The sequence below is a fragment of the Dendrobates tinctorius genome, unplaced genomic scaffold (genome assembly GCF_039654945.1).
Source record: "Dendrobates tinctorius isolate UK_male_01 unplaced genomic scaffold, ASM3965494v1 ptg000032l, whole genome shotgun sequence".
In the NCBI taxonomy this organism is placed as follows: Eukaryota; Metazoa; Chordata; class Amphibia; order Anura; family Dendrobatidae; genus Dendrobates; species Dendrobates tinctorius.
In genome coordinates, this window is record NW_027361700.1 from 24,326,949 (window position 1) to 24,353,873 (window position 26,925).

At 45.0% G+C, this 26,925-nt stretch overlaps 1 protein-coding gene across 3 annotated transcripts in view; it reads left to right on the plus strand.

Annotated features, from left to right (window-relative positions):
- The window catches only part of RAPGEFL1 (Rap guanine nucleotide exchange factor like 1), a 97,251-nt gene extending 91,756 nt beyond the window's left edge, over positions 1-5,495 (plus strand). For all 3 annotated transcript variants that reach the window (XM_073572608.1, XM_073572609.1, XM_073572607.1), the window contains exon 16: positions 2,048-5,495. In XM_073572608.1, the coding sequence (XP_073428709.1) occupies positions 2,048-2,172 (125 nt within the window). In that variant the 3' untranslated portion in view covers positions 2,173-5,495. The remainder of the gene's footprint in view (positions 1-2,047) is intronic.
- Positions 5,496-26,925: the final 21,430 nt, after the last annotated feature.

Genomic DNA, 26,925 nt, shown 5'->3' on the forward strand with positions numbered 1-26,925 from the left:
ATATAGCCCAGCGAATCGCAGCATGCCTTGTAAAATATGGCGTGATTCGCTGCAGGGGTTCGTGCCTGTGGAGCGATTGGTGCATTTACCAGATCCTGTCAGCACAGGGTCTCATACAGGGACGATCGCTGCACTGTGCAGGCTGGCCGGACCTGCCTGCACTCGCTGGAACTTGTGGTACCACAAGTCCCAGCAAGTCTGGGCAGGCAGGCAAAAAGTGTAAAAGAAAGTTAAAAAAAACAAAAACACTACACCACACATCCTCCCCCTCCCATATGCGCCAATACTGTGGTTTTAGACAACACTTGTGGTATTGCCGTGTTCGGGAGACAATGGGGAATAAAAAGTGGGGTGTACTTTTTCCTGGTCCCCCTTTTCAAAATGAAAAATGTGGGACTAAAGCGACTTTTTCCGGTAAAAAAAACGTACTTTTTAATTTCCTCAACCAAGTGCATGAAACTCCAATGGAGCGCTTGTTGGGTCAATGTGGTTACTATACCCCCTAAAACATTCCTTAGGGGGTGTAGTTTCCAAAATGCGGTAACCTTTTGGGGGTTTCCACTCTGGGGGTACCTCAGGGTCTCTCCAATATGACATGGCCCACTGGATTTCTTCCAGTGTAATCTATTATCCCAAAAACCGCCTAGCTCTCCTTCTGTGCTGAGCCCTCTTGCGCGCCCATAATTTAGTTTACGTGTACATGTGGGGTGTTTCTATAAACTGCGGAATTGGGGTAACCAATTTTGGGTTTGGGTTTGCTGTTAACCCTTGCTGGGTTGCAGGTAAAATTGGATTACAATGGAATATCTGCCAAAAAATTGAAATTTTGATATTTCACTGTCATTTTGCTTGAATTCCTGTGCAACACCTAAGGGGTTAACAAAGTTTTGAAAATCCGTTTTGGACACCTTGAGGGGTGTAGTTTGCAAAATGGGGTAATGTAAGGGTGGGTTCTGTTATACCAGACCCATAAAGTGACGTCCGAACTGACTTGGTCCTTGGAAAAATGGGTTTTGGAAATTTAGTCGTAAACTTTAAAAATTGCGTATAAAACTATGAGCCTTATCACATCCGAAAAATATAAAATTTCATTTCCAAAATTATGCCAATGTGAAGTAGACATGTGGAGAATGTAAACTAATAACTGTTATGGGGGGTATCAGCATTTTTGTAAAAAGTAGAGAATATCAAAGTTCAAAAATAGCGAATTTTTCCCAAATTTTCGTGTATTTTGTAATTTTTTTTATGCAGAAAGGTAAAATCTATTGACTCACAATTAGCACTACCATGAAGTACAATATGTCACGAGAAAACAATCTCAGAATGGCGTGGGTAGGTGATAGCGTCCCAAAGTTATTACCGCATGAAGTGACAGGTCAGATTTACAAAAAATGGCCTAGGCATTTGGGTACAAATAGGCCTGAAGGGGTTAAGCTACTGATGTGCAAGGGCTATCATATCAAAACATAAACTACAGACATGCATCTACCTAAAAACACCAAAGAGAATTAGTCACTCCGGGTAGTACCGATATCGTCAAAATTGGCTCTTGGCTCATGGACTATTCAGCTATTTCGGGATATGTCTTTCATTATGGACAGAAACTGTGCATGTAAAATCACAGGTGCACTGCAAAAGGGGGACACAGGACCCCAGTCACTGTGCAATGTAGGTGCATATGTATGCAGAATGTGTAAACAGGCAGTAGAACCCATACACGGAGCTGCGTACGGTACACACTGCACTATACTGATTTAAATGAAGGCAAAGGGACACCAGTTGCTCACTATTGGTATAGCTACGTGAAATGTTATGTTATGTTACAGTCTAATCGATAATTAGATCATATTGGTACCTGTATGTCAGTTTCCAGCTTCATAGCCTATTTCTAGTCACCGAACTGTATTCTTAATGCCACCATGTGGTGGAAACTGGTATTGCCTCAATGTGAATCAGAAAAATGTTCTATTTGTCAGTAGTCCTTATTTGGGGCGTAATCCTAATTTCATTTTCTTTTTCTCTTTACTCTACATTTATCTTACTTTAGGGCTGGACACAGATGTCTCCCCGACTCACTTACAGAATAAAGCTTACGTGCGTCAGTTTCAAGTGATCGACAATCAGAACTTGCTTTTTGAGCTGTCTTACAAACTGGAGCCTAATGCACAGTGACCGGAGCACTGTATGCCAATCAGAACATATACGGCACAGGGTGCTGTATGCTCAGATATAGCTACATAGATTGTGCTGCATGGGTCTGGTCAGTAATGGACAGAAGTATCCTCCTACGCTGTGATGCACTAAGAAAGGAGAATTCTAACACCCTCTCAAAGGAGGAATGGGTGTTATACAGTAGGCTATAGACCGGGAGATATTTTTGTAAGAAGATGACATGTACAATTCACTTTGTGCTATTTTCTTATTGGGGGAAATCGAAGGGTAATAATTCTATATGAATACATATATATATATATTGGGTTAACTTCCTGCATTTGAAGTTTGACAGGATACAAGGTTATGTACAGAAGTATTAATGGGAGTATAGAAATCTTGCTGTATATAGTACGTGTTGTATTTTGGGAGGTGGGTGTATAGTGGGTATATTTAAATGATAGAGGATGCACTGACATACAAATGTGTATAATATAAATATATGTTACAGTACATGAGGACATGAAACCTGGAGAGAGCCAGATCATGGACATGAAGATAAGTAGGGGAGGGAGGGGGTTACATGATAACACCAACCAAACATGGAAAATTCTGAACATTTGGGGTAAACTGCCAACGTATCAGTACGAGGAGGTGTCTCCTTACCCATCCCTGCTTATTCCTCCAAAATCTATCTACCGCACCATACCTTGGACTCGACCAATTATGCATGTGTTCTGTATAGGGAGAGGGAAATAAGCCATAGTCAGACACCTCTTGCAGAGGCTTATCTCCCCTAAGACAAATTTGATCGATTATGTTGAAATCCAACCACCCAATCCTTGTCTCTCCCCTTGGCAGATGTTGGAAGACCCCTGTAAACATTAGATGGTCAGCTGGTCTGATTGCAAATAGCAGGTTCAGCTGTATTCTAAAGTGTACACAGTACTTAAAGGGTCTATAAAGCAAGAGGTTTTTTATTTTATTTTTTTTAAAGCATCACAGAATGGGTTAAAATAAGTCAAACTCACCAATCCCTCCTGCTCCTGTTACATTTACCTGTCACTTGCCAGTCTTGGCATTTCCTGTAGCAGCTATTAAGTACTGACATGGACATGTGACCGCTGCAGCCAGCTACATACAGTAATGGGCTGCAGTGGTCACATGTCTCTGTTGGGGTGAAATCACTGTAGCAGGCATTACAGAGACTGGCAGGGTTATGGAAAGTGGTGACACTAAAGTGTCAGGAAATTGGTAAAGGGACTATGACTTGTTTTACTACTTTAACTATGTTGATCTGTTTTTTTTGTTTTTTTTTAAACTGGCTGTTTGGCTGGATAACCCCTTTAAGGGTAATAGGTATATGATGACCCTTTACGTCCACCATTATATGGGCACCAGGGATGATGAAGACATCCCAATAGCTAGAAATCTATGAGGCATACAATCTTTCAGAGGTAGGATATATCATATCCTATTTTTACCTTAACGTATGTGCTCATGACCTACCCAGCTGAATGGCATAGGTATTATTACCGTAAAGGGGTTTTCTGGGTACGTACACTTTCCAGAGTGCTAGATTACATTATAATAAATGAATACATTAGATATGTCATTGCACCCCGGAAGTACACTTAGCCTGTGTGATGCTAGTGTCAGCAACTGGAACATTATTGTCTGGTGGATAGTCTCTAGACAGTGCATAGTAGGTGGAGTGTGAGGAATGAGAAATTATGTGTGCAGGGATTTATCCTTCTTGAGACTGTAAAAGAGACTCAGGATGGTACTTTGTAGGTGGAATGGGCAGGCACAGATCGTGGGAGTGTGTGAGTTTAGGAAATGTAGTCTAGGGGCACACAGGGAGAACTGGCAGAAAATTCAGGATGTAAGTAATAGACCACTAAGATGGCTGAAGGGGAGCGCAACAAATAAATAAAGGTAATTGGATCGTTTGGTGACTTATTACAGAGACAGACAGATTTTTCTTTGTCTTTTAAATTTTTCTGCCCAGAAAACCCCTTTAACGTTGCGGCAAATATCATAATACAAACATCACTTTTGTTTGGCATTATTATCCATGGTCCAGTCTGTCGTCACTGGTGTTCAGTTGGGATACTAGAATCCCCAGTGTGCTCTGACAACCACACATAAAAGCGTGTCTCCGTTTTCACAAGAAAACAATTATAGCGCAGGAATCTGCAGCATGATCATTTTACCAAATCACTCTATTAGTGATTTCTGCCGATAACTGGCAGTACGGGAGCCAGCGTCATAGTACTGTACAGCACTGAATACGGTAAGAGCAACAAGCAGGGTATTTTAGTGTAAGCCGCAGAACAGGCACTCTGGAGGTCCGTATTGCAGGTTGTCGGCATAAATCGCAGTCCTGCACTATAGTCATTTTCTTGTGAAACTGGAATTACTCTTCTAGATTCTACCATAGACACGTAGATACATTGGCCCCAATTTTTTTATGCCAGTCTTGATGAGGATGCAAACTGGAGTACGAGGCGCCTGATTCCTTAAGAGGCGCATGTCTCTTAATGAATCAGGTGAGGCAGGAAGGAAATGCTTTGCAACAAGTTTTACTCCAGTCGTATCGCGGACGGCACCGCTCATCATCAATTTGACAAACGAGGGTTGCCACACCCCAAGCTCCTTTCTCAAAACTGGACAAAACCGGTGTGAAAATGCCAAAAGTCGCTAAATTTTTGAGTAGCTTCACCTTGCCCCCAAATTTTGTGGCTTTTCAAAGTCTTTTACGCTGGATTTCGCTGGATTTCCATTCATCAAAGTTTTGATTAATGGAGGCCGTTGGCTTTTCTCTTAGGCATAATCCCAGCACTTATCTATTTGATTCTTGTCATATAATACACATCGTACTCATCAAATAAGGATACTGAATAAGTTAGTGCAGTTGGCTGCTATGGACAATGACTTGGCAACATGGCATCAGATAAGCCCTGCTGTGTGCATGCATAAGCCCACTCTTATACATATAGACCTATATATCTATATAGGTGTAACGTGTGCAAGTATTCATGTTCTTATAAGTCTGTGTAGACACCTGTGCACTTATGTAGCCCAAAGGTGCGTATGCACCTTTAGGCTGTATAGCGTGGTCAGGTTGGAGCTCGTCTGGACGGGTTCATGTACCATGTTGGAGTTCGTGTAAAGGTTTTTGTACTGAGAAGAACTGTATAAATGTTTTATATCTGTTTATTTTAAGCTTATTTTGGCAAGCTGCAGACATTTAGCACTTAAATGGGCAAAGAGACCCAGAGGAGAAACACTGGAAAGGACATATAGAGAAAGCACTCAGCCATTAAACAGCGTTTACAACATGCCTTGTGATCAATTTATGTTTTTTTTTTTATATATATATATATATATATGTGTTGCCTACATTTTTATTTATGCTTAAACATAGGCATGAACTTGGAGCATCCATTTCTTTTTGTGTAGACTCTTGTTGCTGTGATCAAAACCTCAGGCAGTAGAATACAATGTCGCTTTAGAGCTCATTCACATGTCACAGTTTTTGTCATGTACGGGAAAAACTGACCGAGTTTCATCAGTTATTTTTAACCATCCAAGTTTGGTCAGTGTGTCATTAGTTTTTCTTGTATGTGAAAAGGGAAAAAAAATCCTCTATTCTTTTCATATGTAACAGTCCGTGAAAATCGGACCGCACTCGGATGTCCAATTTTTTTCACAGACCCATAGACTTGCATTGTCGATTCTGATCTGAACACTCTGATGAAAATCGGACATGTCTCCATGATTTTGCACAGACCACTCCGCCCGCGGAACGTCACACACGTGATTTATCCCATTCACTCTTGTAAGTATGAGTGCTAGCCGTGAAAAACACGTATTGCACTCGTATGTGAAAACTAATAGACCACTACATTATATAATATACAATATTATAGGGGTTTATTTTAGAAATACAAACATGTAAATGTGCCATTATTAAGCTGAGCCCAGTAACTGACAGGTGAAGTACCATCACAAATAATATTTCTTGGGCAATACACCCCACAATCATTTAATATGTACAGTAAAACTCAGACCTGAACTTGCAATATGGGGTGCTCCCTGCTTGGTAATATGGACCCTTGAGTTGTTCCCCTAGACAAGGTAATCATTTAGCTGCACTTGTGATCTACATCAATGGATGCCGGAAGTATAGTATTATATGACCAGTACAATGCCAACAGGAACGTCTCCCCCCATGACGGCACAGTAGGTCCTGGAACTTCCAGTTCTGAATACCGGTCTTGCTGGAAAGGATGAGATGTATGCCAACGTTCCAATCCTGATTAGCACCACTTCCTTGCCTAGCATTGGATACTGGTATTAGCCATGGGTACGCTCCATAATGGAGTTATACAGTAGATGTTTAAAGAAACATACACATCAACCACATGTCGCCACATCCGTCCATGGATTTTGTATAGTACGTACTGAAACTCATCGTCACTGAAATACTTGGCTCTAAGCAGATACCACTTATAACCTGTGGACAGTTGTGGTACTTTACAGCCCCATTAAATTGGAGTACAGAAATATTTCATATTTACCGGTACTTATTTATTTTGTATCCCATAATATCTTCCTTCAAACTTTGGTTCCTTTATCTGGATACAAAAGAACAAAAATATTTGGAATAATTGAAAATGAACCTACAATAAAGAAGATTATAAGCAATTAAAGATTTTGCACCCAGTTTGCGTAATACCCCCTTTACAAGTGGGAGTAGTGACAAGGTTGTACTTTTATCCAGACTCCTGCCCTGACAGTGTTTAGATTTGAATATGTGTTGGACTGTGACCACCATAGTCTCATCTCAAAACCCATTTTTCATATCCAGTATAAAGGCATGTGAAGGGAGTTTTCTGCACCAGACACTATATGAACCAGTGCTGATAGGCAGTAGCATAGCAAGTGGAAGGCCACAGAGGCGGTTGCCCCAGGTCCCAAATTCTACGGAGGTCAAAAATTTTGCCCCCCCCTTTCCCTGCGTATATGGTCAAATGAGCTAGGACGCCACTGCGCTAGGTCACCACTGCACTAAGTTTCTTCTTGAAGCATTGCCCAGACGTAGTGCCTGAGATGACAAAGCTCTCAGGATAATGAAATGAGATTTGTCATCTCAGTCCCTGCCTATGCAGAGTACAAACTCAGCTTGCCCGCTATGATCTCCCGCAACTTACCACCTTTCTTCTCACGTGTAGTTTTGTAAAAAAAAAAGCTATTCCAAATTTATGAAAGTGTCCCCTGCAAAAAGAAAAAAATCACATTATAGTAATTTTACATATTATCTAACCCAAAAGCTACAGGTTAGAGATATGGCAATAAAATAGTTACATTAAAAAAAGTAAAACATATGCAATACTGCGGAAAGGTTTTAGCCAGGTATGGGAAAATGCTGCAAAGTAAGAATTCTTCAAAAAATAGAAGTGTTGTTAGTATTAATAGTTTATTTTTATTAATTAACAAAATGCAAAGTGAATGAATAAAAGAGAAATCTAAATCAAATCAATATTTGGTGGGACCACCGTTTGCCTTCATAACAGCATCACTTTTGAAGGAACTCGGTAAGAATTTGGTAGGAAGGTTGTTCCAAACATCTTGGAGAATCACAGATCTTCTGCAAATGTAGGCTTGTGCTCTATGGGGCCATATCATCACTTCCAGGACTCCTTGTTTCTCTTTATGCTGAAGATATTTCTTAATGACATTAGCTATAAATATTTGGTGTTGTTGTCCTACTTCAGAGCCCTGAGTTTCTGTGGGATCACATGCAAAAATCAGTATTTGCACAAGCCTACATCGACAGAAGATCTGTGGTTAGTTCTCCAAGATGTTTGGAACAATCTCCTTTCCAATTTCCTTCAAAAACAATTCTAGTGTATGTAGAAGAATTGATTCTTTGATGCAGTTTTAAAGGCAAAGGTGGTCCCACCAAATAATAATTTGATTTAAATTTCTCTTTTGTTTATTCACTTTGCAGTTTATTAATCAAAATAAATAACCAATTAAACAAAATAATACTCGCGCTGTGAATCAATAGAAAATAAAAATATTTACCTGTAAGTTCAAGATAATAGACTCATGTGCATTAGATGCTAGAAGGTAATGAGGTTTGATTGATCAAACTACAGGAAAAAAAAGGGGAAGACAAAACGAAAACAGACGTTTTAGATCTGAAAATGCAAAATCACACCCCAAGAAGGGTAATAAAGTGTCAGGGTTACGCTCTAATAATTTGAGAAAATTATCGGGATTGCGCTCTAATAGTTAAAAGCACCTGCTAACAATATAACTGTGCAGACGTGAATAAAAACAAATGCACTGAGGGAACCATAAAGTGCTATCAATGTGGTTTAAACATATCCCCACTGTGACTTACCTCTGAAGAGGCGTGCGGTGGAAAACGCCAGGTGGTTCACCAGTATGAACAGACTTTTAGGCAGTAGGTTCACCGCTATAAGCGATCTTTTGAGCGGTAACTTTAGAAGAAGCCAGCGGCATATACTTGCTAGTCGTTTGAGAAGCCTCCCAGTCAGTAGATATGCAAAACCAAGTAAGGCTGTGTGCACACGCTGCGGATTCCGCTGCGTTTCCGCAGCGGTTTTGGCCGCTGCGGACACGCAGCAGTTTTAGCTGCGGTGTACAGTACCATTCATTTGAATGGAAAAAAAAAAACGCTGTGCCGACGCTGCGGAAAAAACCGCGCGGATTTGCTGCGGTTTTGAATCCGCAGAAAGAATTGCATGTCAATTCTTTCTGCGGAAACCGCTGCGGGTTCCTATCTCCACCATTGTGGAGATAGTGAATCCGCAGGACCAAACCGCAGGCAAAACCGCAGATAATCCGCAGGTCTTTGGACCTGCGGATTATCTGCGGTTTTTGCAAAATCCGTGCGGATTAATCCGCAGCGGATTCCGCAGCGTGTGCACGTACCCTAAGTCTCCGAGCTCTGTTCCGGCCGGTAACAGGCTCCGGGTGCAGGCAAAAATCCGATAATCCTCAGATAATAATGGATCCCACGTAAATGGCATGAGAGCGGGGAAAAAAGCAAGGGTGAACACTCACCAAAATAGGCACAGTCCAGCGGCGGTCATCATACCAGCCGCGTTGTAAAAAATTAATCAACATAAACTATTCCCACTTCTATCTTTGAAAGCATTGCAGCATGTTTCCATGGTGGAAGGAACTTACAGAATGCTGAGTCCACGTGTTAAGGTCTGCAAAATACTTGTCTTGCCGCGGGCCCTGGCAACTCATGCTACACTACTGCTAATAAAACATGGGTCTCGCTCTTGCTTCGTAATGCCTGGTTTCTTACTCTTTTAGTTCCCTTTACCCTGTTTTCTCTTGATTGCGGACAACCACTTTAACATTTCAACTGGTCATTACTTATTCAAGCGATTAAGATTAATTGTAAACCAAAAAGAGGACCTAGCCCCCAACACCTCCCTTTCTGCAAGTGTAAAGCCAGCCTTGTTGATCATCTTATATGCTGTTAACATCCATTACATTGAGGGAAAGATGTTTTACTTAACCAGGAGGTTCTGCTCTCCTGTGACTCTACGTTGCAGTGTGGCAGCCTCTGGGGACCTGTTAGATGAAAGCACGCATGGTGAAGAACAGAGACTGCAGATTATACAGCTAATTGCCATTAAACTGCAGGGGAGGCCATCTTAAATATGGATGAGCAGCAGGAAGTAGAGAACTTCACACATAAAGCTGCAGCTACTGCTTAGATAACGCTGCAGACATTGTGCTGATCAGCAACATCACACAAGATACAATCAGCAGCTGGATTAGATTTAGGGGAAGAAAACCAGATTCCAGCATCTGACGATGAATATGGAAAAAGATGAACAATACAGATCTAGGTTTCTGCAAATTTATCCTACCACCCCTATAATTCTTAAGGGAGGATGTGTTCTGTTCTGCGCCTCTCCTGAGTGGGAACTGAATACACAGCGTAGCTGCATGAAGATGCTAGAAGGATAAATGGTACCATGCTCTTCCTGGAAGGATGTAATCTTGTCACCAAGAGGCATCATTTTATCACAGCATATATAAGGATTGCGATAGACTGGGAAATGCTTTCCATGTGTAATAGGTGAGGTGGAAGCCATGGCCGAAATGTGCACCATCAGGAAAATGGGGAACCATGGCGATACGCCTCTGCAGACCACATGCTGCCGCTTGACATGGCAGGCCAAGGCCAGATGTAATGGACATGAATGAGGGACATCGAAGTCCAAATAAAAACTTCTTTACTGAACAACTTGGTGAGATGTATATACATCAGATAGTAGGCACAACATTTCAAGCATACTTTCTCTGCACAATCCAGAGGCAGGAAGTTTACGGTTACACGCTGAGGTACATTACTTCCATTACATGTTACATCAGTCCAGCAAACTATTATGGGAACCTCCATACCCGAGATGTGTCACTACGTCGCCTAACAGTTAAGGGGGCTTTACACATAGCGATATCACTAGCAATATCGCTAAAGCACCACCGATTTTTGGACGCAGCAGCGATATTGCTAGCGATATCGCTATGTGTGATACTTACCTCCGACCGGCTCCCCCGCTGTCTGTCGCTGATCGCGCGAGATCGTGCAGCTCCATTTCTTGTCGGCGGCTTCCTGCTGTCGCTGTCGAGCGACGCGTGGACGCGGGCGGGAGGACGTCATCGCCGCGTCTGAAAGGTAAGTAACGACCACTGCTGCAACGCTGTGAGATCTGCCTGTGTAGCAGCTCACTAGCGACCATTTAGCGATGCACCAGCGATCCTGACCGGGTCGTATCGTGGTCGGGATCGCTGGTGCATCGCTAAATGTAAAGGGGCCCATAGTCTCAACTCTCAGTTGATTTGTGAGGACCTGACTGACTGAGGTACGTCGGTATGACTACTGTCCAACTGCAATCAACGAAGGCCACATGCTCCTTGCTGTGCCACTGCATCCAGCTCCCTGGAGAATTTGTGTCCCAGCCTGGCCTGTTCTCTATGACCATAAGACCTAGTTTCACTCTAGTTTCTTTTTTTTTAAATCAAATATTTTTTATTATTAAAATTATTTTTATAACGCAACAGAACAAAACAACAACTCAACCATTAAAGGGACCCAGTCCCTCTTCTATCCCTACCCACAACATGTCACCCTTTTAAACATAACATCTTAAGATAAATATTTCACAGTTCTGTCCACAGCAGGTTAGGAGTCTTGCAATATGAATAACCACTATCATAACAATATTAATGGGGAATCCAGATCTTAGTTTGGCACTTTTATATACGTGACTAAAGCTGCCCAATGTGCCTTATTCAGTCACATGCTGCTGAACCCAAGATTCCTACTCCTGATGTGTTGCCTGGGGATCGGTCTAAATTTCAGAATTTTAAGAATAATTGTAAATTATTTCTTGCTTTGAAGCCTAACTCATCGGGGAGCTCTGTACAGCAGGTTAAAATTGTCATCTCCTTGCTGCGCGGCAATCCCCAAGATTGGGCTTTTTCTCTGACACCTGAAAATCCTATTCTGACTAATGTGGATGCATTTTTTCGTGCCTTGGGGTTGTTGTATGATGAACCTAATGCCGTTGATCAAGCTGAGAGAACCCTGTTGGCATTAAACCAGGGTCAGGATCCTGCAGAGTTGTACTGTCAAAAATTCCGAAAGTGAGCGGTCCTTACTACATGGAATGATCGTGCATTGGCAGCTCTCTTTTTGGAAAGGTTTGTCAGAGACCGTAAAAGATGTTATGGTGGGATTTCCTGTTCCCTCTGGTCTGGATGGCTCTATGTCATTAGCCATTAAAGTTGATCGGCGTTTACGTGAACGTAAAACTACACGGGAGGCGCTGCAACCTTTTGAACAAATGTCTGAACCTATGCAATGTGATGGGGTTTTGTCTAGGGCGCAATGTTGGGAGTTTAGAAGGCGTAATAAGCTGTGTTTTTTCTGTGGAGACGCCTCTCATACTATTTCTGTCTGCCCTAAACGAGAGAAACGTTTTGCACACACATTTGCTGTGGGCAGTATACAACCTAAGTTCCTTTTGGCAATTACTCTGATCTGCTCCTTGTCCACATTTTCCACTAACCCTTTTGTGGATTCAGGAGCAGCTCTGAATCTGATGGATTTGGACTTTGCTAAACGTTGTGGTCTGTCCATGACGCCTATTCCTTTGAGAGGTATTGAGGCCACTCCTTTGGCGGAGAATAAACCTCAGTTTTGGACCCAGGTGATAATGCGAGTTGCCCCAGACCACCAAGAAAAGTGTAAATTTTTGGTGCTGCATAATTTGCATGATACTATTGTTCTGGGGTTCCCCTGGTTGCAAAATCATAATCCAGTTTTGGATTGGAAATCTGTGTCTGTGGTGAGTTGGGGTTGTCAGTGTGTTCTTAGGGATGCTCCTGTTTTCTCCAGCTCTCCTCAGTCTCATGATATTCCTGATTATCTGGCTGATTTCTCTGATGTTTTTAGTGAGAGTAAGTCTGCGTCTTTGCCTCCTCATAGGAGTTATGACTGTGCAATTGAGTTGATGCCTGGGTGTAAATTTCCCAAGGGTCGGCTTTTCAACTTATCTGTACCCGAACATGATGCTATGCGATCCTATATTAAGGAGTCGTTGGAGAAGGGTCATATTAGCCCATCCTCGCCACCTTTAGGCGCTGTTTTTTTTTTGTGGTCAAGAAAGACGGTTCATTAAGACCGTGTATTGAATATCGTTCCCTTAGGCCCGTTTCACACTTCCGTCACACTTTTTTTGAAAAAAACGGATCCGCCATTTTTTTGGGCGGATCCTTTTATTTCCCCATTGAGTTGCATTACCGGCGGATCTTGACGGATGGCCATCCGTTGGATCCGTTTTTTTGCGAATCCGCCAAATTTTTTGCGTCCGCCGACATGCCTGGACGGACCCTGCAACTTTTTTTTGCTGCAGGATTGCTGCAGGATCCGCATTTTACAGTGCGCATGCCCAGAGAAAGGAAGTCAGCCGGGAATTTAACCCTGAAATCCTTTCTGGCGGACTAAAAAAATTCTCTCTCTCTCCTTCCCGGGCAGCGGTTCCTTTAAAATTCTTCATTTGGCGCATCCGTCAAAAAAACGGATCCGGTGGCATCCGTTCACATCAGTTAGGAATGGATCCGCTTTCCGCCTTTTTGGCGGATTTTGACTGACACAAAAAACTGAAGTGTGAAACAGGCCTTAACAAGATGACGGTTAAATATCAGTACCCGTTACCTCTGATGTCTGATTTATTCTCCAGAGTTAAGAGTGCCTGCTGGTTTACTAAGCTTGACCTCAGGGGGGCGTATAATCTTATTCGCAAAAAGCACAGGGATGAATGGATATTTTCCGAGACTTTGTGGATAAGTTTTTGATCATCTATCTGGATGATATTTTGGTCTTTTCTAGTGATTGGGATTCCCATGTGGAACATGTCCGGACTGTGTTCCGGATTTTGAGGGAGAATTCCTTGTTTGTTAATGGATCGAAGTGCCTCTTTCGTGTACAGAGGATTTCATTTTTGGGATTTATCTTGTCTCCATCGACTATTGAAATGGACCCGGCCAAGATACAGGCCATTTATGATTGGGTTCAGCCTACTTCTTTGAAGGCTCTCCAGAAGTTTTTGGGTTTTTCTAATTTCTATCGTAAATTTATAAGTAATTTTTCTAGTCAAACCACTGACTGATCTGACCAAGAAGGGAGCTGATGTGCTGAATTGGTCTCCTGAAGCTGTCTCAGCATTTCAGGAGCTTAAGCGGAGATTTACTTCAGCTCCAGTTTTACGGCAACCTGATGTCTCACTTCCATTTCAAGTGGAGGTGGACGCTTCTGAGATTGGTGCGGGAGCTGTGTTGTCCCAAAAGACCCTGTGACTTCTAAGATGAATCCCTGTGCCTTCTTTTCTCAAAAGTTCTCCCCATCTGAACGCAACTATGACGTGGGGAATCGGGAATTGTTGGCCATGAAATGGGCATTTGAGGAGTGGAGACATTGGATGGAGGGAGCTAGACATCAATTTGTGGTCCTCACCGATCACAAGAATTTGATTTATCTGGAGTCGGCCAAACGCTTGAATCCTAGACAGGCTAGATGGGCCTTGTTTTTCACGCGTTTTAATTTTGTGGTCTCTTTTCTTCCGGGCACTAAGAATGTTAAGGCAGACGCCCTTTCTAGGAGTTTCTTTGCTGATTCTCTTAATGTGACCGAGCCTATTACCATGCTAGGTGAGGGGGTAGTTCTTTCTGCCATTTCGCCCGATTTGAGATGCGCCCTGGAGGAATTTCAGGAGGATAAACCTGAGCGTTGCCCTATGGGAAGATTGTATGTTCCTGACCAGTGGAGAAAGAGAGTGATGTCTGAAGTCCATTGCTCCGCATTGGCTGGTCATCCGGGTATTTTTGGTACCAGAGATTTGGTGAGTTGGTCGTTTTGGTGGCCTGCCTTATCTCGTGATGTCAGGAATTTTGAACAGTCCTGTGGGACTTGTTCTCGGTCTAAACCCTGTTCTCTTTCTAGTGGGTTGCTGATGCCCCTGCCGGTGCCCAAGAGGCCATGGACCCATATCGCAATGGATTTTATTTCTGATCTTCCTGTCTCTCAGAGAATGACTGTTATCTGGGTGATTTGTGATAGATTTTCGAAGATGGTCCATCTTGTACCACTCCCAAAGTTGCCATCTTCCGCTGAGTTGGTGCCCTTGTTTTTACAACAGGTGGTTCGGTTACACGGGATTCCTGAGAACATTGTGTCCGATAGAGGGGTCCAGTTTGTTTCCAGATTTTGGAAAGCCTTTTGTTCCAATCTGGGAATTCAGTTATCCTTCTCCTCCGCGTTTCATCCCCAGGACAATGGGCAGACTGAGAGAACAAACCAGACCCTTGAGTCTTACTTAAGATGTTTTATATCTGCTGATCAAGATGATTGGGTCTCATTTTTGCCCTTGGCTGAATTTGCGCTGAACAATAGAGCTAGTTCTGCCACTCTGATGTCACCCTTTTTCTGTAATTTTGGGTTTCATCCTCGATTCTCTTCAGGGCAAGTGGAATCTTCGTCCTGCCCAGGTGTGGACACTGTGGATGTGAGAATGCTGCAGATATGGGACCAAGTGGTGGATAAGTTGTCACTCTCTCAGGAAAAGGCCCAGCGTTTTTCCAACCGGCGTAGGACCATTGGTTCCCGGTTTAAAGTGGGTGATATGGTTTGGTTGTCATCTAAGAATATTCCTATGAAGGTTGCATCTCCAAAATTTAAGCCAAGATTTATTGGACCTTATAAGATTTTGGAGATTCTTAATCCTGTTTCTTTTCGATTGGCTCTTCCAGTTGCGTTCAAAATCCATAACGTATTTCACAAGTCACTGTTGAAGAGGTTTGTTGAGCCAGTAGTTCCTGTGGCGGCATCTCCTGATCCTGTATTGGTTAAAGGCAATGTGGAATATGAGGTAGAGAAAATATTGGATTCTCGTTTGGTTAGACGGAGACTCCAGTATTTGGTCAAATGGAAGGGTTATGGCCAGGAGGATAATTCTTGGGTCTCTGCCTCTGATATTCATGCCAATAAATTGGTTCGTGCTTTTCACCGGGCCAATCCTGATCGGCCTGGTGGCATGGATGAGGGTTCTATGACCCCTCCTTAAGGGGGGGTACTGTCATGAACTCATTTTCTGCTCCACCAGTTGAGAGTTCCCCTTCTGTTCTCCCTCTGGTGGTGACAGGAGGTAGTGCTGTTGGTTTAGGTGGTAGTGATCTGCCACCTGGTGAGGAAGATAATGATTGGATCTCTGGAGTATCAGACTGGATATAAGACAGCCGACGCCCTATCTGGGTGCTGGTGATTCAGTCTGCTTCTCAGGTCCTGGACTTCAGCTCTCTTCCAGTCTTCTCAAGTTAAGTTTGCTTTTTGCTAATGTTCACACTTGCGCTTCTTGGTCAATTCAGTTTTTTGTGTAATCAGCTTGCCCCTGCTGGGGCTATGCTGAATTTCCACTCCTATTAATCAGTATTTGACAATCTGCTTTTTCTTCCGTATTAGATTGGCCTCTTTTTTGCTCTGTCTCAGAATATTTCAGAGTGCTGATGTAGGTTTAGAAGTCTAGTGACTTCAGGGTTAATTTTGCTATCAGAAGTGTTGGACAATATTTTTGTAGGTTTTTTTGGCAGACTGCAGACAGTGTCTTTCCTTTCCTGTCCTTTTTAGTTAGCCGGGCCCCATCGTTTGCTCAGCCTATTTTCCTGCCTTTGTTTGTAATTTCATCTTGTTTCACCGTCGATACATGTGGGGGGCTGTCTTTCCTTTGGGGTCTGCTCTGGGACAGTTAGTTTTCCTCTTTTCCTGCTTAAGGCTTATGTAGCTCTCCGGTTGTGACGAGGCATCTAGGACCATTGTAGGAACGCTCCACGACTGCTGCTAGTTGTGCGGTTAAGTTCAGGGATCTGCAATCTGTATAGTTACCAACTTCTCTGGTTTTCTGAGACTTAGCTTGTTGTTTATTTTTTCCTCCTCGGTGACCCATTCTTAACAGTTTCCCCTATATTCCTTGCAGCGTGTTGCTCTGCTCTCTGTGCCCCACCTATCTACTTAGCCCCTGTGGTGCCTGTATCTCATTAGCCTATTCTATGCTATTACCTTGCTCTAATATGCCCCTTAAGCTAACCCACTAATATACTATAATAACCCCTATCCTATCTTATCCCTAATCTTAGACATATCAAATACATCACAATATCTAACACACATTAAATTAGCATTACAGTATATAAACATTGCATCACATCAACATGAATAACCACCAAGGTGCATGTATTACATGTACACAACAATAAAGGTGGGGATACACGTGACGTACTTAGCCACCCCCTTACATTCCTTCCTTCTTAAATATGGTCACCCCGAACCATGGCAACGCCTGTAACATAAAAATGGTTAAAACACCTTTCACTTTAATATAACATCTAAGAACATCAAAATAACTGACACAGTCTCTGTTGACTTCAGTGAGTCATCCGTGGAGGCCATCAATAGAGGTACCGGAGGAATGTCCACCAACATCTGACTCTTCACTTTGCCTCTGGGCCCATCCATCAAATGCAGGACTTCCGACTTCGGCCACTGTCATAGACTCTGGTACCATTCCCGGTGCCGATCTCATAAATGAAGCCATACCCCCGGTGGGGGTCAAAATACCTTATGAAGCAGCGGGTCTCCCGGCCTGCAATAACTCCTCATCCAGCACGCTGCAGTTCTCTCAAAACATTGCACTCCCGCCGCTTCTTTCCTCCAATGACTCTCCTAATCCAGCTGGCCTCCCCTGCGGTGGGCACCCGAGGCTCTTCTGAGTACATACGGCCCGAGATGACAGAGGCCGAGGCTGGCAGCGGAGCCGAGACAGATGACAAGACCAGCACAGGCAGCGGGGACGAGGCTGTCGCAGGAGGCGAGGCTGACACAGGTGACGGGGCTGAAATAAGTGTAGGGGCCCAGGAAGGTACAGGACCTGTGACGGGTGGGAGCATCTCACTCACCAAAGCCTTGGTCTGCAGCGGCGAACCTCCTCGGCGGCCGTGTGGACGGAACATCACAGCTGCGACAACTTCTCTCCACATGATCTCCACTCTCTCTTCCATCCTGGTGTTAGGAATGGCGGAACGCACTAAATAAAAATATAAAGTGCGTTCGCCGCTCGGGGTCCACCGTGCAGTAGGTGAAATAACCGCTGCTAAGTGGTGGCAGGAGCAATATGGCGGAATTGCACACAGGGTTATACACCACCCAGGTGCGCAGAGCAATCTCAGTTAAACTCACGGAGATGCCAAAAGTACAAACACGAATAACAGCCTGTTGTAGTCACAGTACTCAGTAAAAAACGCACACACGGTATACGGTCACAGGAGTAGCCCAAGACGGTGGCACTACGTCCGTCTAGACCTACCGTGTGCACGGCGTTGCAACTGCAAACGCAAAGGAGGCTGCTACTGCAGCACGGCGTGGACACTGCCGCCAAACGACAAAGGCAAGGCGCAAGCGCAATGTCGGACGCTAGCAGCTGTGCAAGTTGAAGCAGAGGAGCGCTGGCGCTGAAACTAACTCAGTCCCTATTCACATGCGTAATATCAGAGGGATGGGGTTTCAAATGAGTCAGTCACCAGAATCATGCATCCGTCCTCATACACACAGCAGCAAGTATGACTATACAAGCGCATGGCGGAACAGCCATGCGCGCCTTTTATAGCAGCCGGGACCTTCTGCACGCCTCCAGATCTCTGATGGGAGATCGTCCCATGAGCATGCCCAGTAAGAGGACAGAAGGACTTAGCCTCAGGAGAGATTTGCTGCTAGGCAATCTCCTCTACAGTGGAAAAATAGGAGGAGAGTGCAGAATGTGAGGATATGGATCCCTGCTGAGTAAACGCAGGAATCCAACTCCTAACACCTGGTAAGCAACTTTTTTGGTTCCCACCCCTTCGTGGGCGGAGCCATTTACAACGGCTCTACCCGTTCCTTCATTCTCTGCTGCAGGGGTTGGGGTCTTTTCTTCAGCCTCACCCATTTTTGGCAGGCATCAACTCTCCATCTTCATGCTCTCTTCCATAGGAAATGCCCACGATGGGCGGCACCATGTGCAGTTTTCGCACCATTATCCATCATCATTACAGCAGTGTTTGGTGCCATAACAAAGTCACTCTCAGTCGTCATCTTTTATTAACTTATGGCTGTCACTTTTAAGGCTCCTCCGCTCGCAATATACAAGGCATCTGGATCCTGCTGACTATGCCAAAATGTAACAAGGTGGCCCGGGGTGGTAGCCATGCCTGAGTTCACCAAGAAACGGTCAGTGAGCACCCCAGCACTCTTTATAATGTCATAATGTTTTCAGATGCTATCTTGTAGGCTCTGCAAATCACTTCAAGGATGGGGTCTTTCTCCAACAGATGAACTTTAATAAACAGCAAGGCATCCATCAAATCAGTAGCACAGTTCACACAGAGTGGCATCTCCTCACTCTCCCTGTCCTTCAGACAGTCCTGATTCTCCCTGACAACTTCTTCCATCTCCTGCACTTACTTTGTTCCCCACGTTTCAGGCTCACCAGTTCTACTCGTGTCACAGGTCCAGCTTCCTTAGGAAAAGGTGCTAGGCATGATCTCTCAGCTCCACCTGCCCCGATCATAGACCCCGAATACTCCTTGAGTTGACCTCTGTTCACTGGTGGCTGTCCACACTGGTCCCTATCCTGGGACGCCCTCCAGCCATAGCTGCTCCATTCTTCCGGCTATATAAATCCTGGAAGCCACATGCATCTTGCCTTTGGGCAGAATGCCCAGGAACTTCTCACTAACCTGGAAATGTTTCTCCTATATCCCCTGCTGGTGCTGCTCTGCTCTCTGTGCCTCTCCCATCTACTTAACCCCTGTGGTCCCTGTATCTCACTAGCCTGTTCTATGCTATTACCTTGCTGTAATATGCCCCCCTTAAGCTAACCCACTAATATACTTTAATAACCCCTATCCTATCATCCCTAATCTTAGACATATTGAATACATCACAATATATAACACACATTACATTAGCATTACAGTATATAAACATTGGATCACTTCAACCTGAATAACCACCAAGGTGCCGCATGTATTACATGTACACAGCAATAAAAGTGGGGAGGCACGTGATGTACCTAGTCACCCTCTTACAAGTGGACTCCGCTCCTGAATGCGCAGAGGTTCCCCGTCTCCTGGGACCCATCTCTGGGTAAGGCTGATTTCCGGTGCAGGGCTCTGCAGCCGATTATTTAGAATGCCTGGCAGGAGCTGCACAGCCATGTGTCCTCTCATTCCAGCATCCGCACATGCCCCCCTCCTGCTCAGAGGACCTTAATAAGGCAGACTTTGGTGTCCTCCCAGATTTCTGAAAATTTATTGATGAAGGAATTGGCAGCAGGAATGTCGGAGGTGGAAGACACAGGAAACGGGATATTGGGATGTTGACCGTATAGCACAAAAGAACAGAGATTTGAGATTTGGCAGAGGATTCGCTCACATGATTATTGTATGAGAATTCGGCCCAAGGTAGGAGATCGGTGTAGTCACTGTGGTGGTCATTGACAAAGTGCCGGAGGTACTGGCCATTGTCTGAGGATGGTAAGCCGATGAGAAATCCAGAGTAACATTCAGTAGCTTACAAGTGGTTCTCCAGAACCAGGAAGCAAACTGGACACCTCTATAAGAGACAATGTGGAGTGATAGACCCCTGGCACCAATGGAAGGCCAGCTAGCAGAGTGAAGTGAGTCGTTTTGGACAAACGATCCACCACCACTCAGATGACGGTACAACCGGCTGAAACTGGCAGATCAGTGATGAAATCCATAGCTATATGCTTCCAGGGAGCAGAAGACACAGGCAAAGGAAGTAAACGATGGGTAGGAAGCTGTTTGGGAGTTTTGTTTTGGGCACAGGAGGGACAGGCATTGACTAAGTCCATGACATCTTTGAGCAGGGATGGCCACCAATAGTATTGGGAAATGAGGAGAGCCCGTCTTCATCTGCCCAGCAAGGCCCGGCAGTTTGGACGAGTGACCCCAGGTAAGGACCCGCTGTCTTTGGGGTTCCGTAATGTAAGTCTTACCAGAGGGAAAGCGAGACAAATCCAAAGAAGCAACCGTAATTATTTTGGATGGCTCAAAAATGTGTTGAAATTCTCTCTCTTGATAAGAAGACAGGAACGATCTTGAGAGTGTGTCTGCCATGACGTTCTTCTCCGCCGGCCGGAAATGGAAAGAAACGTTGAAACATGCAAAGAACAGAGAAAACCTAGCCTGTCGTGGATTAAATTTTTGTGCAAACTGTAGATAGGCTAGGTTCTTGTGGTCCGTCTAGATAACTATCGGATGTATGGCACCCTCCAGTAGGAGTCGCCACTCCTCCAGTTAATCACAAGCAGTTAACAATCGCCGATTGAATAATTGCATTCTGAAGCAGAGAAGATATTTGAAAAGAAAGCACAATTTACCATTCGATGGGAAGAGGAGCTCTGGGTAAGAACGGCTCTGGCCCCTGAGGAAGAGGCGTCCACCTCCAGGAAGAACTGTTCATTATTGTGTGGACGATGCAGCACAGGAAAGGAGGAGAAGGCCAACTTTAAAGATACAAAGGCCTCTTCAGCCTCTGGGGTCCATATCTTAGGCTACTTTCACACATCAGGTTTTCGGCGTCAGGCGCGATCCGGCGCTCAGTTTTGGTATGTAATGCTGTGATTTAAAACTAATTTATTGTTTTTTAATTCCCCACAGATTTCTTGCAACTGGAGAATCCCTTTCGTCACTGCATTTCCAGTACAGACTCGGGATTTCCACCATATCTGGAATTGTGAAGTACACATGCCGTGCACTGTGGGACTCCTTAGCTGAAGAGTTTTTACCAGAGCCCACAACAGAGAGGTGGATTGAAATTGCTGACAAGTTTCAACAGATATGTCAGTTTCCCAACTGCTTGGGCGCTGTGGACGGGAAACATATCCGCATTGTAAAGCCAGCTGGATCGGGATCGGAATATTTCAATTACAAGAAATATTTTTCAATTGTCCTCATGGCCATCGCTGACGCGGAATACAAATTTATTGCGGTTGATATTGGGGCCTATGGCCGCTCCAATGACTCTCAAGTTTTCAAACTGTCTGCCATGGGGCGTAAACTGTATGGAAACACCTTCCAGTTCCCACCACCTAGACCGCTGCCGCAAACATCTGGTCCACCTATGCCATTTGTCTGTGTAGGGGATGAAGCCTTCCAGCTGTCAGAACACCTTTTGAAACCGTACTCTAGCAGAGGATTGACAAGACCAAAACGCATTTTTAATTACCGCCTCACAAGAGCAAGAAGAATGGTTGAATGTACCTTTGGTATTCTGACAGCCAAATGGCGGGTCCTATTGACTGCGATCAACCTCAAGACAGAAACTGTGGACGAGGTGATCAAAGCGTGCGTGGTACTCCACAATTTTGTTATCTGCAAGGAACCCATTTCCATTGAGGACACCTCTGAAGAAACCACCTTGCAAGATTACCATGACATTATCACTAGAAGTTCTGTGACGGTTTCAGTAATGAGGGACAATTTTGCACTATACTTTATGTCACCTCAAGGCAGAGTACACTGGCAGGATGACAGAGTGTGAAAGATTTGTGCCCTAACCAAACTTGTGTACCTTCTGTACCAACAGTATATACCTTTGCCAACCAAAGTTGGCTATCTTGTCATGGTCTCTATTTTTAGCTTTAGGCCACAGGTGTGTACCTGGTTGTGTTTTATGCAAAGTATTTCACCTTTTAACAAAAGTTGTGTACATTGTTAGGAAATCACCAACAATAAACACAACTTTTTAGGTGAAATACTTTGCTTCAAACACAACCAGGAACACAACTGTGGCAAAAAGCTAAAATTTACCCACAGTTATATACCTAGTTTTGAATACCATTTCACCTTTTAAATACCCTATATTTAACCTTTTTCGCCGCAGAAAGAAATGACAGACAACCAGTGTAAAATAATTTAACTTTTATTGAAAAATGTTTTTTTTAGTAAACTTTTTTTAAATTTTAATAAACTTGTTTAATAAAGCTTTGAAACCATAAAACTGGTCATTTTTATTTAAATACACACATTATAAATCTGTGTAGTGTGTGGTGGAAATACTGCTGGAGGGGCTGCGGGACACTTCGACACTGGGAATGTGGAGAGAGGACTGGGATCGTGGTGGGGAAGGAACAGTTAGAGGTGAAGGTGTGGAAAACACTACAGAATGGGTGGACATGTGGGAAGCAGAAGAGGTGGTGGGTGGTGGAGTGGAGGGTTGGGCAGGGACTGTAGGAGCAGATGATGTTGATGGCAAGTTGTATGGGGAAGGAGTTTGGTACGGGGCAGGTTGCTGGAAGTGGGGAGATGTCTGGTACGGGGCAGGTTGCTGGAAGTGGGGAGATGTCTGGTACGGGGCAGGTTGCTGGAAGTGGGGAGATGTCTGGTACGGGGCAGGTTGCTGGAAGTGGGGAGATGTCTGGTACTGGGGAGGTTGCTGGTACTGGGGAGTTTGCAGGTACTGGGGAGGTTGCTGGTACTGGGGAGGTTGCTGGTACTGGGGAGGTTGCTGGTGCTGGGGAGGTTGCTGGTGCTGGGGAGGTTGCTGGTGCTGGGGAGGTTGCTGGTGCTGGGGAGGTGGATGGTATGTAATAGGAGGGGGAGGATGGAAAGTGGCTGGAGGGGGTGTAGATGTAATAGGAGGGGGAGTATGGAAAGTGGCTGGAGGGGGTGTAGATGTAATAGGAGGGGGAGGATGGAAAGTGGCTGGAGGGGGTGCAGGTGGAGGAACTACTGTGGTGGGAGGAGGAGGTTGGGAGGTAACTTGCTGGAGAGCAGCGTGGCATGAATGCATTACATGCATCTGCTGGGCAGGAGAGAGCGTTTCCATGCGCTCCACAACAGACCTGAAAAAGGTGTGGTTTGGCGAAGATCTTGCTTCTGAATGCATGGTTTGCAGAAGTGTCTTCACCTCCAGAATGCTGGAGTTGATCTGCTGATAGCCTGCGGAGATTTGCTCTGACAAGACTTTTAGACAGTTCTGGAAAGATGCATTCAGATGCAAGAACTCTGGCGCATAAGTCTTTTCCTGACCCCTCTGCTGCTGCCGCCCAGTACCCGCAGGTGTACTAGAGGTGGCAGGGGCAGAAGGGTGGGGTAAAGGGAAAGCGATCTCCTCACCAGCAGCTTCATGTAATGTAGGCGGCCACGATGCTCCTGTGCTGGTGGATGGCACAGATGGGTCGAATGTGTGGGAAGGCTGGGAAGGTGCAGATGTACCGGGGCGGTCGAAGTGTCCCTCGGTGCCGGTCTCCTCAGGGATCGCCTCAGAAGGGTCCAATCGTGCAGGCTCCCGAGTGCTGCTCACCGTGCTGTGGAATAAAGAGAAAAAAAAACAATTAAAATAGTGACATGGTATGGCCCTGGCTGAAAAAAAAAAGTTACATCTAAACATTTTTTTGTCACATGTGGTGTGTAATATTTACCTTCTGGTGAGCATTGTCTCCCGGAGGAACGACAGGGCTCGTGCATACTTGTACTTGCTCCTGCGTCCTCCAGATCCACTCGGGGCCCGCATCTCTTTATTGAACTCCTTCTTGAAACGATCCCTTACAGACCGCCACCGCTTCACAATTCTCTCCCCTGAAACGAGAAAGGACAAAGTGGTTAGTATACAACATCAGTGTTTCCCAAACTCCAGTCCTCATGGTCCCCAGGGGTCATGTTTTCAGGATTTCCAAAGTAAATAGAAATCCTGAACACATGATCCGTGGGGACCACGAGGACTGGAGTTCGGGAAACACTGGTTTAAATCAAGCAACCGGTACTGTATATACTTACGCTCTTTAATCTGGGCCCGAGCTTCGAGGTCCTCCCAGCGGTCCACAAGGAGCGAACAGATTTCCTCCCAGAGTCGTCGGGTAACGATCAGGTCAGCGTGGCGGCGGTCAGCCATATTCCAGAGCGGCTCCCTTTCTCTGACGAGATCGATGAGGCGGTCCACATCAATCCCTCCATCCTCACCGTCAGAGTCGGGAGCACGCTGTGAAGGCTGTTAAAGAAAAAGACAAAAATAACATAATTAGCCTCCACAAAAGAAATGAAATAAAAAGTGCAAAAAAAACAAAGCAAAAATATTTATACTTACACGCTGGTGACCGCCGCGTTGCTGTCGCCGACGACCCTGGGAGGCACTGCGAGGACCTCTTGGCCGAGCACCAGATTGGGAAGACTAGAGAAGAAAACAAAAAATGTTATGTCTTTGGATGTAGGCATTTGTTTGCTGTGTGTGGTCTGCAGAACATTGTTTTCTATGTGTTGTGTGTAGTGTGATGTTGTGTTTCTGCGTTTGATGCAAAAAACTTACCAATTGTGAGCCCACTCCAAGTGTCTGTCCACCCCTTCCTTCTTCTTCTGGGAGCTCCTCTTCATCTTGTGATTCCTGTTTTGAAATAAAAGGCAATGAATACACATATATTACAGAGATGATGGATTTTGGAAATAAAAACTTACCGTCAAACGCTGACGATGCGAGGGAGGGCTCCCAGAAGATGTGCTGTCTTCCTCATGGCCAGACTCCATGGCTGTGGGTGGTGTTTCTGCTGCTGCCATTGCTGCTGCTGCTGCATCTATTGGGCGGCTGTTGAATAAAGAGAAACAAAGGGCCAATGAATATCTTGATATTCCATAGCCCTAGTTTGGAGGAATGGGGGATTTGATAATTACCGTCTCTCATCTGCTGCTGGACTCCCCTCCCGTTGTTCAGCATGCTGCTCCATTTGGGGTGGTGCTGATGGTGCTGCTGCTGCAGATGTCTGCTGCCTTCTCCTGCTCCTGGTTCTTGGCTTGGGTGGCATGTTGGGTGTGGCTGAGGGTCCCATTGTCTTGCTTTTATATATGTCCTGTGGGCAGAGCTACTGAGCATGCTCAGACCAAAGAAACCGGATCCGGCCGCCGGATCCGGCTGTCGCCGGATCAGGCGCATTGCGGCGCTCATAGGCTTTCATTGTATGAAAAAGCCGGACACGCCGGATCCGGCGTGTCCGGCTTTTTCGCCGGAGACAAAAAACGTTACAGTAGCCGTTTTTTCCAGACGCCGGATCGCGTCACATTGCCGGATCCGGCGAAAATCGGATGAAACGCATGGCCATCCGGCTCGATCCGGCTCTAATGCAAGTCAATGGGGGGGAAACCGGATCCGGCATTGCATTTCGCCGGATCCGGTTTTAGTCAAAAGCGCCGGATCGCGCCTGACGCCGAAAACCTGATGTGTGAAAGAGGCCTTAGGATAAATGCTGTGATAGCAACAGTCTGGGAAGAGAAATGGAGAATGAATTGGCGGTAGTAGTTAGCGAAACTGAGAAACCGCTGATAGCTTTCAGACCTTCTGGACAAGGCCACTTTAGAATGGCGGAAACATTTCTCAGATCCATTTCCAGACCGGTCTCGGAAATTATGTATCCAAGAAAAGGCAGCTCAAAAACGCACTTTTCATATTTGGCGTACAAACGGTTCTTCCTTAGCCTCTGCAGAATCTGGCGAAACCCTCTACGGTGTAAAGGCAGCTTGGGGGAGAACACCAGGATATCATCCAAGTACACTGCAACATACATATAGAGAAGATCTTGGAAGATGTCATTCACTAGTTCTTGAAAGACCGCCGGTGCATTGCAGAGTCAAAACGGCATAACACAATACTCGTAGTGACCATCAAGAGTATTAATGTCACGGAGTCACTGGTCACTGAGCAGTGTGACACAACCCAACGGTTTGTCGGTCACCAAATGGCACAAACATACAAGGGAACACCAGGGAAACTATAACAATGGTGGGCCCTTTCGATAGGGAACAGGGGAATGGACACCTCCTGCACTCACCTGAGGATGTGCCCTGATCTCACTATCATCCCTATATGGGTTCTTTCACCCCGTCGCCGAGCAGGATACCTAATCCCTCACTTGCCCTGCTCTTATCCCTAAGTAGGGAACTGGCAGGTGAGAGCACTAGTGCCACCACTGTACTAATACAACAAAAGGAATGGAAAGACAGACACCAAAAGGAACAATGTAACAAAAAATACAACACTTTGCTTTCTGCTGCAAAGCACCACACAGCAGGATAAAGACACCAGATCAAAGTATTCAGCTGAAGCACCAC